General features: G+C 37.8%; 1 protein-coding gene across 1 annotated transcript; it reads left to right on the top strand.

Moving 5' to 3' along the window:
* The first annotated feature begins 4,218 nt into the window (after window positions 1–4,218).
* Window positions 4,219–14,859, top strand: nme6 (NME/NM23 nucleoside diphosphate kinase 6). The gene is made up of 5 exons (XM_056264467.1): window positions 4,219–4,638; window positions 8,026–8,125; window positions 8,550–8,589; window positions 13,972–14,132; window positions 14,493–14,859. The coding sequence occupies exons 1-5, from the start codon at window positions 4,561–4,563 to the stop codon at window positions 14,639–14,641; spliced, it is 528 nt and encodes a 175-aa protein (XP_056120442.1). The 5' UTR covers window positions 4,219–4,560; the 3' UTR covers window positions 14,642–14,859.
* Window positions 14,860–15,274: the final 415 nt, after the last annotated feature.

Genomic DNA, 15,274 nt, shown 5'->3' with positions numbered 1-15,274 from the left:
GACATCTGACTGTAGTACTTTTACTTGTACTTGAGTAAAATTTAGCAAGGGGTATCTGTACTTTTACTCAAGTAACAAAGCTCTGTACTCTGTCCGCCTCTGGTCAACAGGAAAAAAAGAGAACGAGAGAGGGAGAATGCTCAGTGTTCGAGTAGAACGTAAGCTCCAAATCTGACCGCTCGATTTATTTTTACCACTGGCAGTCAAGCCGGGCCCCACGGTGCTAATAACTTTGTTCCTCTCTGTCACTAGAGCAGCAGCATCCAAGTTTATTCTAAGAGGTCATTTAGCTCTCTCTTTTTCCAGAGGCTGACATATAATTTTTCAGGCAGTGCAGTTTAAACAGCACAGGACTTGAAGCAGATAGCCATAATCTTTTTGGGTTACATTTCTCCTCAAATTTAGGCCCTGTCCACACGGACACGGGTATTTTTATAACCGTGACTTTTTTTACGCGGTTCGGCCGTTCGTCCACACGAAAACGCACTGAAACCGAACATTTTTGAAAACCCCTGCCAGGGTGAGGATTTTCAGAAACGCCGGTTACAGTGTTGTCGTGTAGACAGTGAAACCGGGGTTTTTGCCATAGACAGTATAAGAAAGGGACAGAGCCATCTCATTGGAACTCAGTTGAGACAGTTGAAGCCCATTTTTAGCGATTTTTGAGCACTTCCGTTCCTGACGCGCAGACTCAGACCGACTCAAACTAAGCTTGATGACGTAAGCAACCTGTCTGACAGACGTTAATCTTCTAGTAGCTGTGCGTGAAAATTGCCAACGTTAATCTTGCAGAGACGGGGAACTTGAGCAAAGCGTTCTTTGGCGTGAGTGAGCAGGAGTAAGTATTCCGTTGCTTTTATGGACTCATTATCTATGGGCTTCTCCCTTGACGGGACGTCCCCCCGATTGCCTGCGAGCTTCTCCTCCTGTCTGTACGGTCATTTCTGTACAGCGCGACAGAGAGTCGAGTGGTTATGACGCAATCGTTAGCCTATTTTTACTAAAACTGTTTCTACGGGGCCATAATGTAACATAGAAGGTAATGGAGCCCTTTATACATTGTCGTGTTTCTTTAGAAATAAATAATGGACAAATGGAGTCTTTAAACGCCTCAGATGTAAAGTTATTCGCTGTCAAAGTGACGCCAAAATGAATGGGAGTCAATGGAAATGCTAACGCAAGTGAAGTTCTGCTACAACATGGCGGCACCCGGCCGGCTTCAACTTCCGGTCGATGGATTACCCCCTTGGTTTTTGCCTTGCGACGTCAGAGTGTGCGCCGTTATCAGCTGTGTTTGACATGAGATTTGCGCTTCTGATTGGCCAACGTGGCTTTAGGGTTAAGGTTTATATCGCCGCCTGCTGGCGTGGCATGCTCTTGACCGCGCTTGATTGCGTGTTTTTGCGTTTTCATGTAGACGGAGACCGAGCACGTGTGGACGGGATTTTTTTTTAAAACGCTGTAGGAAAAACTCCGGTTATAAAAATACCCGTGTCCGTGTGGACATGGCCTAAATAGCTAGAAATGATGATATTGGAGCTTATTAAACATCTAACCACAGTTTTTACAGTATGAACATCCACGTTTTCCCCCAAATGAGTCCTTACTACTGTTGACAAATAATTCCCTTCTCTCAGAAGAGTGTTTTTGGCAGATGAAGGCTAGGTTTTGAACTCATGCTCGGTCCCATGTAACTCATTTTTTTTTTTTTATAGAAATATATTATTATTGCACAGAATGTACCTCGTGAAGCAATAAAAATAATACTATTTTTAAGGAATATCTATTTATATGTTTTAGTTTAAACCTTTAATTTAAACCACTGCTGTGCAGTACAATTGTTTGCCAAAATATGAAAGCAATTATTCAAATTTAAATTGTTAAAATGTTATGCATTCATTTGATTACCACCATTTTTGATAATCATTTTTAACACAGAATCTAGAAAAATGTAAACTGACAACACAGAATTTCTGGGGGGAAAACACTATTTCTTAGGGTACTATTATTGGTAAAATTAAATTAAATAGGAAAACATTAAAATAAAATAAAATAGATTTCATAGGGCACTAAATGGTCCCATTTTATATGAGATGTCTTTAACTACTATGTACTTTAATTGAAAAATTTAAATTAATTGTTTGGTGCAATGTGCTTACTGATGTTTTCTTAAGGACGGATGGGTTTTTTATTTTTATTTTTTTATTAAATATACGTATAATGTAAGAACATGGACAGTATATACAATAAATACATTGTACAAAATGATTCATTTAAATGTTAGTATAAGTTCCTCATGTTCTATTTTGCATAAATGTCTGTTTTTTGTTTTTGTATATGAAAGTCAATAGGGTCAAATGTTGTTTTGAATTACACTGACTTTTTTATTTCATGATGGACAAAACACTTAATTTATTAATCATTTAAATAAATATCTTCTTCCACCAAAGAAAGAAAGTCATTTTGGAATGAATCTAGGTAATGGATGACAGAAATACATTGTTTTATGTGATTCCAGGGTAGGCCATCTTGTCTGATGTGAACGACATCAATTCACATTTAAAAGTGGAGTTGGTCAAGGCACGCCATAATTCTTCAGCTTTAAAAGTGTTGTCCTTCCTTAGGTATGACAGTTGCTCCCGCTGAGGTTGACACAGCTGTCTGTGAGAGTCTGGTGCTGCTCTGTGAAGCATGGGAATAGAAAAGGTCAAAGGACACTCGCATTTCAGTAGATGTCAAAACAGGTGCTAGCAATTGAGAGGTAAACAGCTTATTCCCTGTCCCACAAAGATGCTCAAAATGACTCTTTGGATACAGATAAATACATCAGGAAAAACATATGATATTTATCTATATGGGTAATTTCAAATTTACTTTTCTCACTTTTCCCGTGAGAAGCATTTCTGTCCCTGCTGTGATATACAGTATATAAATTCTATAGCTTTTGAACTTTTTCACATGCATTTTTCCAATCAAAAGTAGGCTACAATTTCAGTAATTGAAGGCTAGATATTATTAAACAGCGGACCAATGGTCATATGGCAGGAAATGCACCTCTGACCCCATCCTGTCACTCCTTAAAAGACCTACATGAAACAGACAGGGTGTCAAAATGGGATATGTGTTGGTCCAACTGGTGTCAGCAAACTCATTCAAAACTGAATGAACGTGTGTGAGCCATGGTGGTGGTCAGTCAGGGTAAAGTTGGGGTAAATAGGTAAAAACTGGCATAATTACACAAAGGATATAGGTGTGTGAAAATCAATACATTAAGGTCTATTTACTGCAACCTGGAGCTGTGACATGTGAGCCACTCAGTGTTAAGGAAATAATCCACAACAAGTCATCAAATGGATTTTTTGGGATCATATTTTATGTCAGATAAAACTCTTAACATATAAAAGGGCACATTAATTTATAGGGCACATAAAAGGGGAACATGTAGTAACACATTTATAGTTTCAACATTATTTGTTCTTCAGCTCGTTCTCTTTCAAAAAAAAAAAAAAAAGAAAAAGAAAAAAAGAGTCAGCTATAAAGTAAACCATATTTGGGTTTTAACCACTGAAAATGTGCATAATTTAACAATTTACTCTTAGAGCTTTTTGAGATACCAATATTTCCTGGATTTGATTATGGATTCCAAAAGAAAAGTTTGTTAAGAACCAAAATCTAAAAGGATATTAAGATCTCGTTAATAATAGGGCTACTCTAGTTACAGGCATGCAAACTTCAGGCAACCCCCCCCCCCCCCCCCCCCCCCCCCAAAAAAACCCAGAAGAAGTGCTTTTTCCCATCTTTTAACCATTAGCAAATAGCCTAATGCAACAAACATCGCTAAAGTCAACAGATTTTGTTAATAGACCTACCAATATTTGTGTATGGTGTACAAATAAAATAATGATGCTGCCAATCTTAAAGACTTTTCTACACCTGTAAGCTGGCTCAAAATCTAATAATATTGACGGAAACAAGAAAAGGCACGGAACAGCATTGGTCTTAAGATGTCTTTAAAGTTTAAACAAGCATAGATAAAAAACTTTTTATTCGAGGTCTTGTTTGTTTTGTTTTAAATCGAATATTAGCTATTGTGTTTATGTTGTTTTTTCTTTGTAGATTTATTGACAACAAGCATTTGAATATCAGACAGTTGGAATTTTCCTGAGCAGCTGCGCGCTCTGTTACTTCCTATCTATGTTTACTACAGGGCAAGATGGCGGCGCCCATACAACCCACAGCACGGAGCTCGTACAGTTTTTAAATCGAGCTGTGTTTTTCGAACTGTGTTTACTTTGAAAACACATTTACCTCCAACTGATATATCGAACGTTTTTTTGGTGGATCGTGTACATTGTATAAGTTCATTTAACTTGTTGTACCATATATTATTGGTCTGAACTGCGCAGTGAAGTGTTCACGAGCACTCATGTATGTTTAGATCTGCTGGTTAGCGTGTAACTATACACCATAGATCGATCCGTAGACCAAACACGGGGAAGATATAAGCCCATTAATGCCTTTTAGTAGATGTGAAATCAGGAAATTGAAGCCATCGCAAGCATGCGGTGTGTGAAGGCACTGCAGCTCACCCTCGCGGTCGTCAAACCAGATGCTGTGGCCCATCCGCTCATTCTGGAGGTGAGATATGCTGTTTAATGAACACCTCTGTCCGATTATATATATAAAAAAATTTAAATGGCATTGCCAACAAACTAAACGTCCATTTTCAGGATACCTGATTTTAAAGATAATTTTGTAAAATTCAAATAAGCTTTACAGATTTTTTTCATGCTTGTTGAATGAACCATAAACATTGTTTGTACATGCATCTGTGGAACAGTCATTAAGACACTTACAGTTTATAGGTGGTAGACAAATAAAGTCACAATAACTTAGGACACTAAAGAGACCTTTCTACCGACTCTGAAAAACAGCAGGAAAAATAAACTGCAATGTCCATAGTGTAAGACGTCTAAGAGGGAGACAGGAAGGACAACTGATCATTTTTGCAGTGCCAAACCACACTTAACCAGATTTCCGCCCAGACGAGTTTGAGAAGTGCCTTCACTGCCTTGGTAGAAGAGTCGGATAACATCTGAGAGTAAGAACTGGTAAATCTGCTGCAGTCCTTGAGGATTCACTCTAGCAGTTTGTGCTACGCCAAATACTGACTGCTACTTTTTAGATTTAAACTTTGTTCAGGGACTCATTGTTCCATTTCTGTTCATTAAATGTATGTGAAACGTGTTCAGGTTATGTTTCAGATGTTGATCTTTTTATGTTCAATACAAAAATGTACACATGTTAAGCAATTTGTTAGAAAAAAAAGCAGTTGAATGTAAGAGGAGGTTGCTGAGTTTGTGGCAATGAAAATGGCATCATTAATTACCCTCATGTGGTTTCAAAAATAACTTTCTTTCTTCAGGGAAATGAAAAAATATATATTTTGAAGAGTTTTGTATCCAAAACAGTTTTGGTGACCATTGATTTCTGGTGAAATGAACAAAAAGCACTAACAAAATATCTTCTTTTATGTTCCACCCAGAAAGATCATTCATTTTTTATTTGGGGTAAACTATCCCAAAATAACAACCCTTTACATTGATTAAAGGGTTGTTTGATAGTTCTGTTACCATATGTTTCATGTTGTTTCACTGTTTTAAATTTCTTGAAAAGCCCTTAAAGGCACAATATGTAAGTTTTTTCCGCCACAAGAGGGCGCAGTTTCCAACAATAACAAAGGCGTAGGTTTATGACGCAGTGATGAGCTGAATGATGGGACTTGCTGTCAAGCTGATGGATCTAATAATGTTTATGGATGAGTGCAAACATTCAGGTTTTTAACATTACAGTGGTATGAAGCAGGTCGCGATTGCTAAAGAGACAGATATCACACGCGAGTCCTGCGGATATAAAGAAATAAGGACATTTAATTCTACCAAACTACCCACAAGTGCTGGATTACTCACACAGGTCAGTTTATTAGACAAATTAAACTTGTGAGGTAACGCAGCACTGCTTCACTTGGTCTAACGTTACACTATCACACTAAACGGCATTTAAATGTGTGTTGAAAGTTATAATGTTATGCTACGGGTTAGTTCGTTTGCTATACGAAACTAGCAGTAAGCTAGATGAACATTAGAATAACATACTGACCATATTCTAACATTTCATCATGTTGAGCTAACGTTATATAACATTGATTTGTTTAATGTACATTTGCTCACCTGTCTAATAAAGCTGTCAAGTCGTGACTCGTGAAGCTCTGTCAAGTCCAAGTTAGTCGCGGACGTGGAGCTCTCGACATCTCAAAAACGCCACTCTGATATTGATCCTCATTTTAGTTCTCCTTGTTTGTCTCCTTGTTTGAAAGAAACAAGAACTGCGTGATGCTAAACGTTACGCACTACGCAGTTGTCCACGTCTGTCGCCATGGTTACGTCATGGCTATGGCAGTATGAACGGAAACCGAGGATAGCGCGGATATTGCGTCATTGACAGGCGAAATTTTTTTCCGGGACGGCCACTTATTTAAAATTGGAATTTCTCTGAAATAAAAAATCTTTGGAGACTTTTGGGATATTGTAAGTACACAACTGCAGGAAATATATCACACTGTGCAAGTGATTTTTGGATATTTTATTACAAAATTCTTACATATATTGTACCTTTAATTGCAGTAGCACCTCATTGCAGTACACGAGATCCAGGGGGCGGAGTTGGATCCAGATCTAAGGGGTGGAGATGGGTAGGATTAGGGGTGGGGTTAGGGATCAGGGGGTGGAGATGGGTAGGATTAGGGGTGGGGTTAGGGATCAGGGGGTGGAGATGGGTAGGATTAGGGGTGGGGTTAGGGATCAGGGGGTGGAGATGGGTAGGATTAGGGGTGGGGTTAGGGATCAGGGGGTGGAGATGGGTAGGATTAGGGGTGGGGTTAGGGATCAGGGGGTGGAGATGGGTAGGATTAGGGGTGGGGTTAGGGATCAGGGGGTGGAGATGGGTAGGATTAGGGGTGGGGTTAGGGATCAGGGGGTGGAGATGGGTAGGATTAGGGGTGGGGTTAGGGATCAGGGGGTGGAGATGGGTAGGTTTAGGTATATGTAAGGTGGGAGGAGTTGGATCTGGATCCAACTCCTCCCCCTGGATTTCGTGTTCTGCATTGAGGACCATTTCCTTAATTGGGCTGTTCTAACATGATAGTGTTTCCCAAACTAGGGTTCATGAGTTGACAAAAAGCTAATGATGAATTAAATAAATAAAAAAATAAAAAAATGAAAATGAAAATACAAACAATTAACATGAAACAATAAAAAAGATTAAATATTTTGTTCACCTGCATGCCTTGTGAACAATTAACATCAGAGAACTGTGGTCATGCAAATGTTTTGTTAACTTATTTAAATATAATATTTTTAAATCTATAAATCTTAGGTGGTACTTTAAGTAATAACTATTTTATACGGTATATATCCCGAACAACAAGTGTGATAACTAGCCCTGGTCTCCACATCCTGCGGAATGTTACTCTTTTAATGAAGAAAGATAGTATGTAGAGGCTTAAGGCTACATAATAATTTGTCTTTACTATTAAAACATTTTTTAAATGTAAAACTCGCCTGATTTAATTTCCTCTGTCTGTCGCTTCAAAGAGATAAAGGTGCCGTTAATTAGCAACAATTTCCTCATGCAACATGGTTTGAAAGCTGAAGCCCAGACTGCTTTAATTTACACCAGCGGATTCTAAATTAAATGTTTGTGTTTTCATTAGTCTGAGATATACTTTCATCACTCAGCCTTTACCCTTGTTCTTTTGGGAGATTACAACTCTAAATTAACCCTATTTTTTATTTTTGCTGAGATCCTTTGTCATGTTGTTGAGGGAAAAGATGAAATGAAAAGCATACAGCAAAACTGCAACAGGCCAACATTTTTTAACCACCAAGAATGAGTTTTGGTTTAAAGAAAGGCAGATGGCCATTGGAGCACAGAAACATTTTAATATATTATTTATTTTAATTTCAGGCTCTTCATCAGAAGATTCTCGATAACTTCATTATAATCAGAAAGAAAGATCTGATGTGGAGGACAAAGGATTCAGAAAAGTTTTATGCTGAACATGCAGGTAGAAAAAGATCTTTCTTTCTATAAAATGCACTGCATGAATGAAAATGGTCTGTGTTTGTAACAGATTGAATGGTCAAGTACATGTGTAGGTGGGTGTCTATGTGATTTTAAACAGGGTGAGTCATAGTAAAGGCTTCACACAACCTCGAGATATAATGTTGAGACAACCTGTGGAGAGAGAACATGTTACTCACTCTCAGCTTATCATATCCTGCATCCAAAGAAAATCAGCTGTGTTGCATTTAGATGTCTGTATTATCTGTGCAAAAGCTTGCCTAGACCATGTTAACAGATTGCAGCAAAATCTGCTGCATAAACCACATCACCCTTGTTGGTTCAATCCTAGTGGATAAACTGATAAAAAGACATATCAAAACAGTCAGCAGGTTTTTTTGTTATCATCCCTTTTTTTTATTTTACAGGACGATTTTTCTATCAAAGACTGGTTGAATTCATGTCAAGGTAAACGGTTATTATCATTTTCTCACTAACAATAAAAGTGCCTACAATGCAACTTAAAGTTCTAGGCTAATAATAATTTTGTGAGAGAAAAAAAAGAACAATTATTTGATATGCTATATCTGCGAAGGAGCCATTAGCAAGTATTATAGTATTATACACAATAATTTACAGGTTTGTGGACATATTTGTATATATTGATTAATTAAATTAAAACTGTAAGGTATAGTAATAAAGACCACAAATGATCATTAAATAATAGAAAAACAAATCTTTCTTTTAGATTTACTTTAATTGCTTATATTGTATTTATTATGCTGGAAAGCACTTTGGTCAACGAGTCAACGACAGTCGTTTTAAATGTGCTACAGAAATAAAATTAGTATTGTATTGTAGTTGTATTTCTTGTTTTATATAATACATGGATCCAGCATTTAATATAGTATATTTGGGCTTATTATTTGGCAGTTGTTCCTCTGTGGCAATTACAAATGACTTCAGCCAAAAATATTTTTGTATCTGTATCAACACTTTTCTAAAATGTGTTACTATCATAAAACTAATTCTAATTTGCATCAGCATCTGCTTGTGACTGAGCTACAGTCATGTTGCTCGTGCAGTGATATGTTTGACAAGGTGTGAATCGCTGCTTCTTTATTTCCTTTCAACAGTGCCAACTGGGTTTCTAAATTGCCTATTTTCTTAAGCAAACCACGATAGCCCATCTTTCTTTTGTGTGAAAAGTGACACTGTCTTGCCTTGTGTCCCATCATTCCACAAGCAAAACAAACAACTTCCTGATCTTCCTTTCTTTTCTCCAAACAGTGCCTTGCAATGTGACCATCCTTTCCACATGCGTGACAGACAAAGCTTTGAAGAGGTCTCTCATTGTCTTGACAATGTCTAGCAATGTGACCAGCTTTTCCACATGCTTAGCAAAGAATAACACCTTCTGGATTTATTCTTGCAAATCTCCTTGGTCTATGATGGAAACCATTAGACAATGTAGTAGAACATTCTCTCCCACCAAAGGCAGCAACTGGTTGTCTAGATTTGGCAGTTTTCATTTGACTATTTGCATTAGCATTATTGTTGTAAAACTGTGTCATTTTACCAATAATGTCATTATATTCAGAGAGTGGTGTCACAAGCATTGTCACAGCAGACCGGGTGAGTGGGTCACATTTGTTAATCAAGGCAGACTTGAAACTGACATCATTCTTAGTAATATCAGGATTGCCACTGAAAGTTTTAAACATCTCCAATAATCGTTCCTAAAATGCTGCTGGATGCTCCCCTTTCCTCATGTGCATCTCAGATATTTTATCCCAATCAACTGACATCACACCTAAGACTTCAAGCAGTGCCTTTTTCCTCTCTGACTTATTAGCCTTTCTGTCCTTTACTTTCTGAGTTAAGGCTCCAGACAAAGTGTCAGGCAAGCACATTCTATACAAAACGCACACATCACCATCTGTCAAATTGTCCAAGTTTTTCAGAAAATCTAATGGATCTTGTTCGGTAGGATCAACTTTACCAATATTCTTGATCACATTTTCTAGTTCAGTTGGATAGAGGTCATTGGTCCTTCCATTCCTTCTCTAGCAGGCATAGTCGTGGTAGTATGGACTGGTGCCATGGGAAATCATCTGTCTTCCTGCAAATCTGGCATTTCTGGAACTGGGTTACACAATGTGACACCTAACAATGTCTTACTACTGTTTTTCTCAGTTGGGCCATTCTTCATAAACTGACAAGCCGCCTTCACTTCCTCCAAATTGTTGGACAATGTTTCCACAGATGATTTAAGCAAACTATTGTTAGTTCTAAGAAGTGCGATCTCATTCTGCATCTTGACCTTTTCTTCTTTCCATATCTCACTAGCCAGGTAATTTTTTGTAGAAATTACCCCAACACTGAGTCGCTCCTTTTCAGCATCCAACTCATCTACTCTCCTCCTAGTTACTTTGTATGAAGCAAAAAGTGCTTGAAGTGCTTTAGCAATTTTCCCATTTTTGTTCTTAGGCATTTTGGGATCATTTTCAAACTTAGAGATAGCCCACTTGTATGGTTTATCAACAACATTCTCTATTCTGTCAAACATTCCCTGAGAACCGTGTTTAGCGATGTATTTAACAATAATTTCTTCCATTTTCAAAAGTCTTATCGGCTTTAGATTATCATCGGCACGATAGTGTGACAAACTCCATCCCTCTCTACATTTTTCCTGGATGGGGGTGTGTATGTGTGCAGTGCCTAGGCTTGCTACGGTAGTCGGTGTTACCGGTGTTACACGGTGTTCAGTTGCAACACCGGTTTCATCACTTGCCCACCGCGGCACCGCAAAAAAAATAATATATATATATATATTTAACGCAATTACGCAGTATTTGAAGATCAGAAAAGAAAGGAAGATCAGGGTGGTTGGGGCGAGAAGGCCACCATTCAACCCGAAAGAAGTCATATAACCATTTCAATAACTCTGAAGCTGTTCAGTTAAGCTAAAAAAACTGCATAGAATCCCTTAAATCTTTGTTAATCTTTGTTTTTGTAGATCTTTCCATATGTAGCACTTCCCCATGGACCAGTCCATATATTTGTATTTCCACAAACTTCTCCCTATGGGTTGTGGCCTCCATTAGTGATGCACGGGATGTGGGCCCCGTTAGTGATGCGACTTGTAACCCGCGGGAAAGAAATTGTCACTTTACTTGCGAGTCATTACATTTTATTTTTTTTATCCATGTATGTTGCGTGCAATTTCCAGCCTATATTAAATATTTGGAAATTTCTATTTTCATATTTTATTAGGTTCTTTGATAAGGTTACAATACGAATGCCTTAGCAACATAACTTGAGTGATGTCCCCAAACCTTTGGCGTCACGTGACACGTCACGAAAGCGGCGCGTAAAGCAGCTCCCACCGCCAGCCACGACAACAAGAACGGAGAAATAAAAGTGAAGATGGAAGATGAGGTGCGGGAGAAATTAAGGTCGGGAATGTACATATTTAAAAGAAAAAAAAGGTCAGGCTGCTAAACCTAATGTTTTGGGACCGGTTCTCAGAAATAGTTGCAGCAGGAGACAACAGCAGTATCGGCTAAAGTTACGTGAAGTGCAACTCGTGTGAAAAATATACAAACAGGAGAGCCACAAAACGGGCATTTCCAGCATGTTAAGACATATTTGTACAGGGTCTAAGAAATAAAAAATGGTTTAGCCTATTAGATGAATACAAACGCTGCTTTGTAAATGTTGAAAATGTTTATTAGTATCTTACTAATGACCTGATTTATGGTTCATATTCATAATCGTCTGTTGTTGCCAGTTTACAGGTCGATGTTTCCAAGCACTTTCTGGCTGAAATAAAGGCTGTTATCATTTACATTACAACACCTAGTATGTCTATTTAACAGTCGCGGGTGCGGGGCGGGTTGTAAAAATAGATACAGTGGTGCAGGGCGGGCCAAATAATTTCATAAAAGCGGGACCAGCGGGTTGGAAAAAAAAGCCGACCCGCGCATCACTAGCCTCCATATCATCCCTCTCCATTGGACTAGGTACGCTTCCCCAGCGTTAACACTGGCCATGGCTGAAAACAAAAATGGGAATAAAGAACTGAAGCACCCTTCCCATGGAGTAAACATACTATAGGAACAGCAGCTACTACCATCTCCATGATAAACCTTGTCCCTTCCATCTCATTGGCATGGAAGTCTGTTATTCTTTGGGCTTACATGGGCCACTGGGTAAGTTATATGAGAGCAGTTGCCAAAAGGGCATGCTACAACTTGCCACCATTTGCGTCTCCAACACTCTTAACAGTTCAGTGGCTGTGGCACTTTTCATAGGGACCCCATTTGTCAGTCTTCGACATAACGTTGAACGTGACTGACAGATAGGGAACTTCTTGGTTACTGATGTAACCCTCGGAGATGTTATGTCCCTCCTGCCACAACCCTCAACCACCCAGCTGAATGGCCGGGCCTCATCTCGGGTCATCAGCATTAACCTGAATGCGAGTATTCCACTCGCTAATTCCATTGGTCGTTTTTCTCCCAAGTGAGACCTCGTTTGTCAGCAACATAACGTCTCCATTCCCACCATCAGGGAACAAGGGATACATCGGTAACCGAGACTTTATGTGTATAAATTGTTAACATTTAAGCTATTTTGTAAATAAGTTCATGGTTACACCTGTTTACAATACTGGGAAAAGGAACAACCGATGTAGAAATTCTTCGAATTTTATGTTATTTGACTGAACATGATTTATGGAGGTCAAAAGTTAACCTAATAACAACTAGCTTCAAGAGTCTCGAACCTTCAGAAATCAATTTCATCAAATCACCCTTTGAGTGGATTATCCTACAGGTTCACAGACATTTTTCATCAAAGACATTGGCATTTAAATTACTGCATTTAGAAAGAATGGAAAGAAATAGATATTTACATATCTTTTTGTTCTTCCTGAATATTACCACATATACTACAATTCAAAATGTGGGGTATGTACATTTAAAGAAATTACTACTTTCAAGTGACAAATGACAATAAACACATGTATAATGTTAGAACAGACTTAAATTTCAAATTCAAATAAATAGTATTCGTTTGAACTCCTGACGACAAATTTAAGCAACACAACTTCTATTTCAATATTGATAATAATAATAAACGTTTCTTGAGCAGTAAATCGGCATATTAGAATCATTTCTAAAGGATTATGTGACACTGAAGACTGGAGTAATGATGCTGAAATTTCAGCTTTGCCGTCACAGAAATAAATTAAAATTTTAAAATATATTAAAATAGAGAACAGTTATTTTAAATTGTAATAATATATCACACCAATATTACAGATATTATCTCTAAAACATTCTTTCACAAAAATTCTTACCAACCCCATACTACTGATGCTGTATTCTGGACTACCCCTCTTTCTTTTGAAGGGAACAATTAATGCAGATATTAGATCTGTGGAGAAGGACATCAATGCTCGTTGTTAATGTAGCGGTTAATCTAGTTTGGACAGTGAGACGAGACCAATGTTACCATGGCACCCTGTCCTCAGTACGTCTTTGTCTGTGGAAGATAAAACATTAGTGCCGCACACGTATTTTAGTCTACGTCAGAGTAATTTAAAAATAAGCCACTGATTACTCCTTCATTTTTTTGTTCCATTTGCGTGCCGACTTAGTGCCACTAAGTCATTACTAGTCTTTATTGACTAGGCCTGTATGTACGGTACTATTGACGTCATAGAAGAAATGATCACACTTTTCTGTTTGAATTCAATTCTATTTATCCATCTAGGCAAAGATAAGGTTGTCACAGCTCTCTGTTTAATCCTGCTATTAACATGAACTCTTATTCCCACAATAGTGGCCCAATGAGAGCGTACGTCCTAGCCAGGGAAGACGCTATCACTCACTGGAGGGGGATGATGGGTCCTACAAAAGTGTTTAGAGCTCGTTTCACTTCACCAGACACCCTTCGAGGCCAGTACGGGCTGACTGACACCAGAAACACCACTCATGGTTCAGGTAGAGTAACATGGACTATTTTGATGAAGATTTTCAAGACTGAACAGTTAACTGGGTGAATAGACTAGATCAGGGGTACCCAGTCCTGTTCCTGGAGATCTACCTTCCTGAAAAGCAAACACAACTGAACCAGCGTCCTAAGATCTTTGGGAGCACTTTAATTACAGACAGGTGTGTTGGATTCAGGGTTTGATCTGAACTCTTCAGGTAGGTAGAAATCCAGGAACACGATTGGGCACCCCTAGATCAACTAAAAGCTGGATTACTCTGCAATGTCCCTGTCCTAAATTATATCTCCATTTTTATCAAATAAAGACTAATTTCTTAACAATTCTAAATACTAATAATTCTTTCTTTCAGATTCTGTTGAATCAGCCAAGAGAGAGATTTCATTTTTCTTTCCAGAATTCAATGCAGATGAATGGATGGTTATGGAGGAACCACGTTTTAGGGTTGGACTTATTGAATATAATGAGGAGAGACAAATTCATACTCTCCAGAACACGTGATGATCTCTAGGCTGATGGTACTTCTGCAGTGCTACATGAATATGACTTTCACCTAATGTTTCTCTTCTGCTGCATTTTATTATTTATTTTGATGTTACTCTTTTGTGACTACTAAATATCTGTACTTCACCTCTGCCAACATTATATTAATTTGCATGTGTTTTATATATGTAAGCTTTGCAGTAAAGGTCAATAAATATTTTCATCAGCATAGCAAACTCTAAGCTCAATTATAAGGACTTTTCAGGTAACAATAATATAAACAAAATAAAAGGTTTTAAAACATTCCTTTCAAAAAAATGTATTAAAGAAAAAATAAAATTTGAATCCAAACAAGAGCTATAAATTTCTGTAATGATTGTTCAATGCTCAGTGGACACTCTCTAAAGATTCCCTTTATAGTGGGTGGTTTTGAGATTCCTTTTTATGTTCACCCCCAAAATAAAAATAAAAATATACTGACAACTATATTATTCTATAGATTACCTGCTAATACTTTACAGTAAGGTTCAATTCATTAACATTAGTTATAAGTACTCAATAAACAATGCATTTTTAAGCTAATGTTCATTTGTAAATATTCATTGATAGTTTAGGTTAATCATAATAAATTATTCAAACAATATTTAGGCC

Source organism: Rhinichthys klamathensis, unplaced genomic scaffold (genome assembly GCF_029890125.1).
Source record: "Rhinichthys klamathensis goyatoka isolate OS25496 unplaced genomic scaffold, OSU_Roscu_1.1 h1tg000221l_1, whole genome shotgun sequence".
Lineage (NCBI taxonomy): Eukaryota > Metazoa > Chordata > Actinopteri > Cypriniformes > Leuciscidae > Rhinichthys > Rhinichthys klamathensis.
The sequence above is the reverse complement of the archived record's forward strand: the minus strand, read 5'-3'. Positions and strand labels throughout refer to the sequence as shown.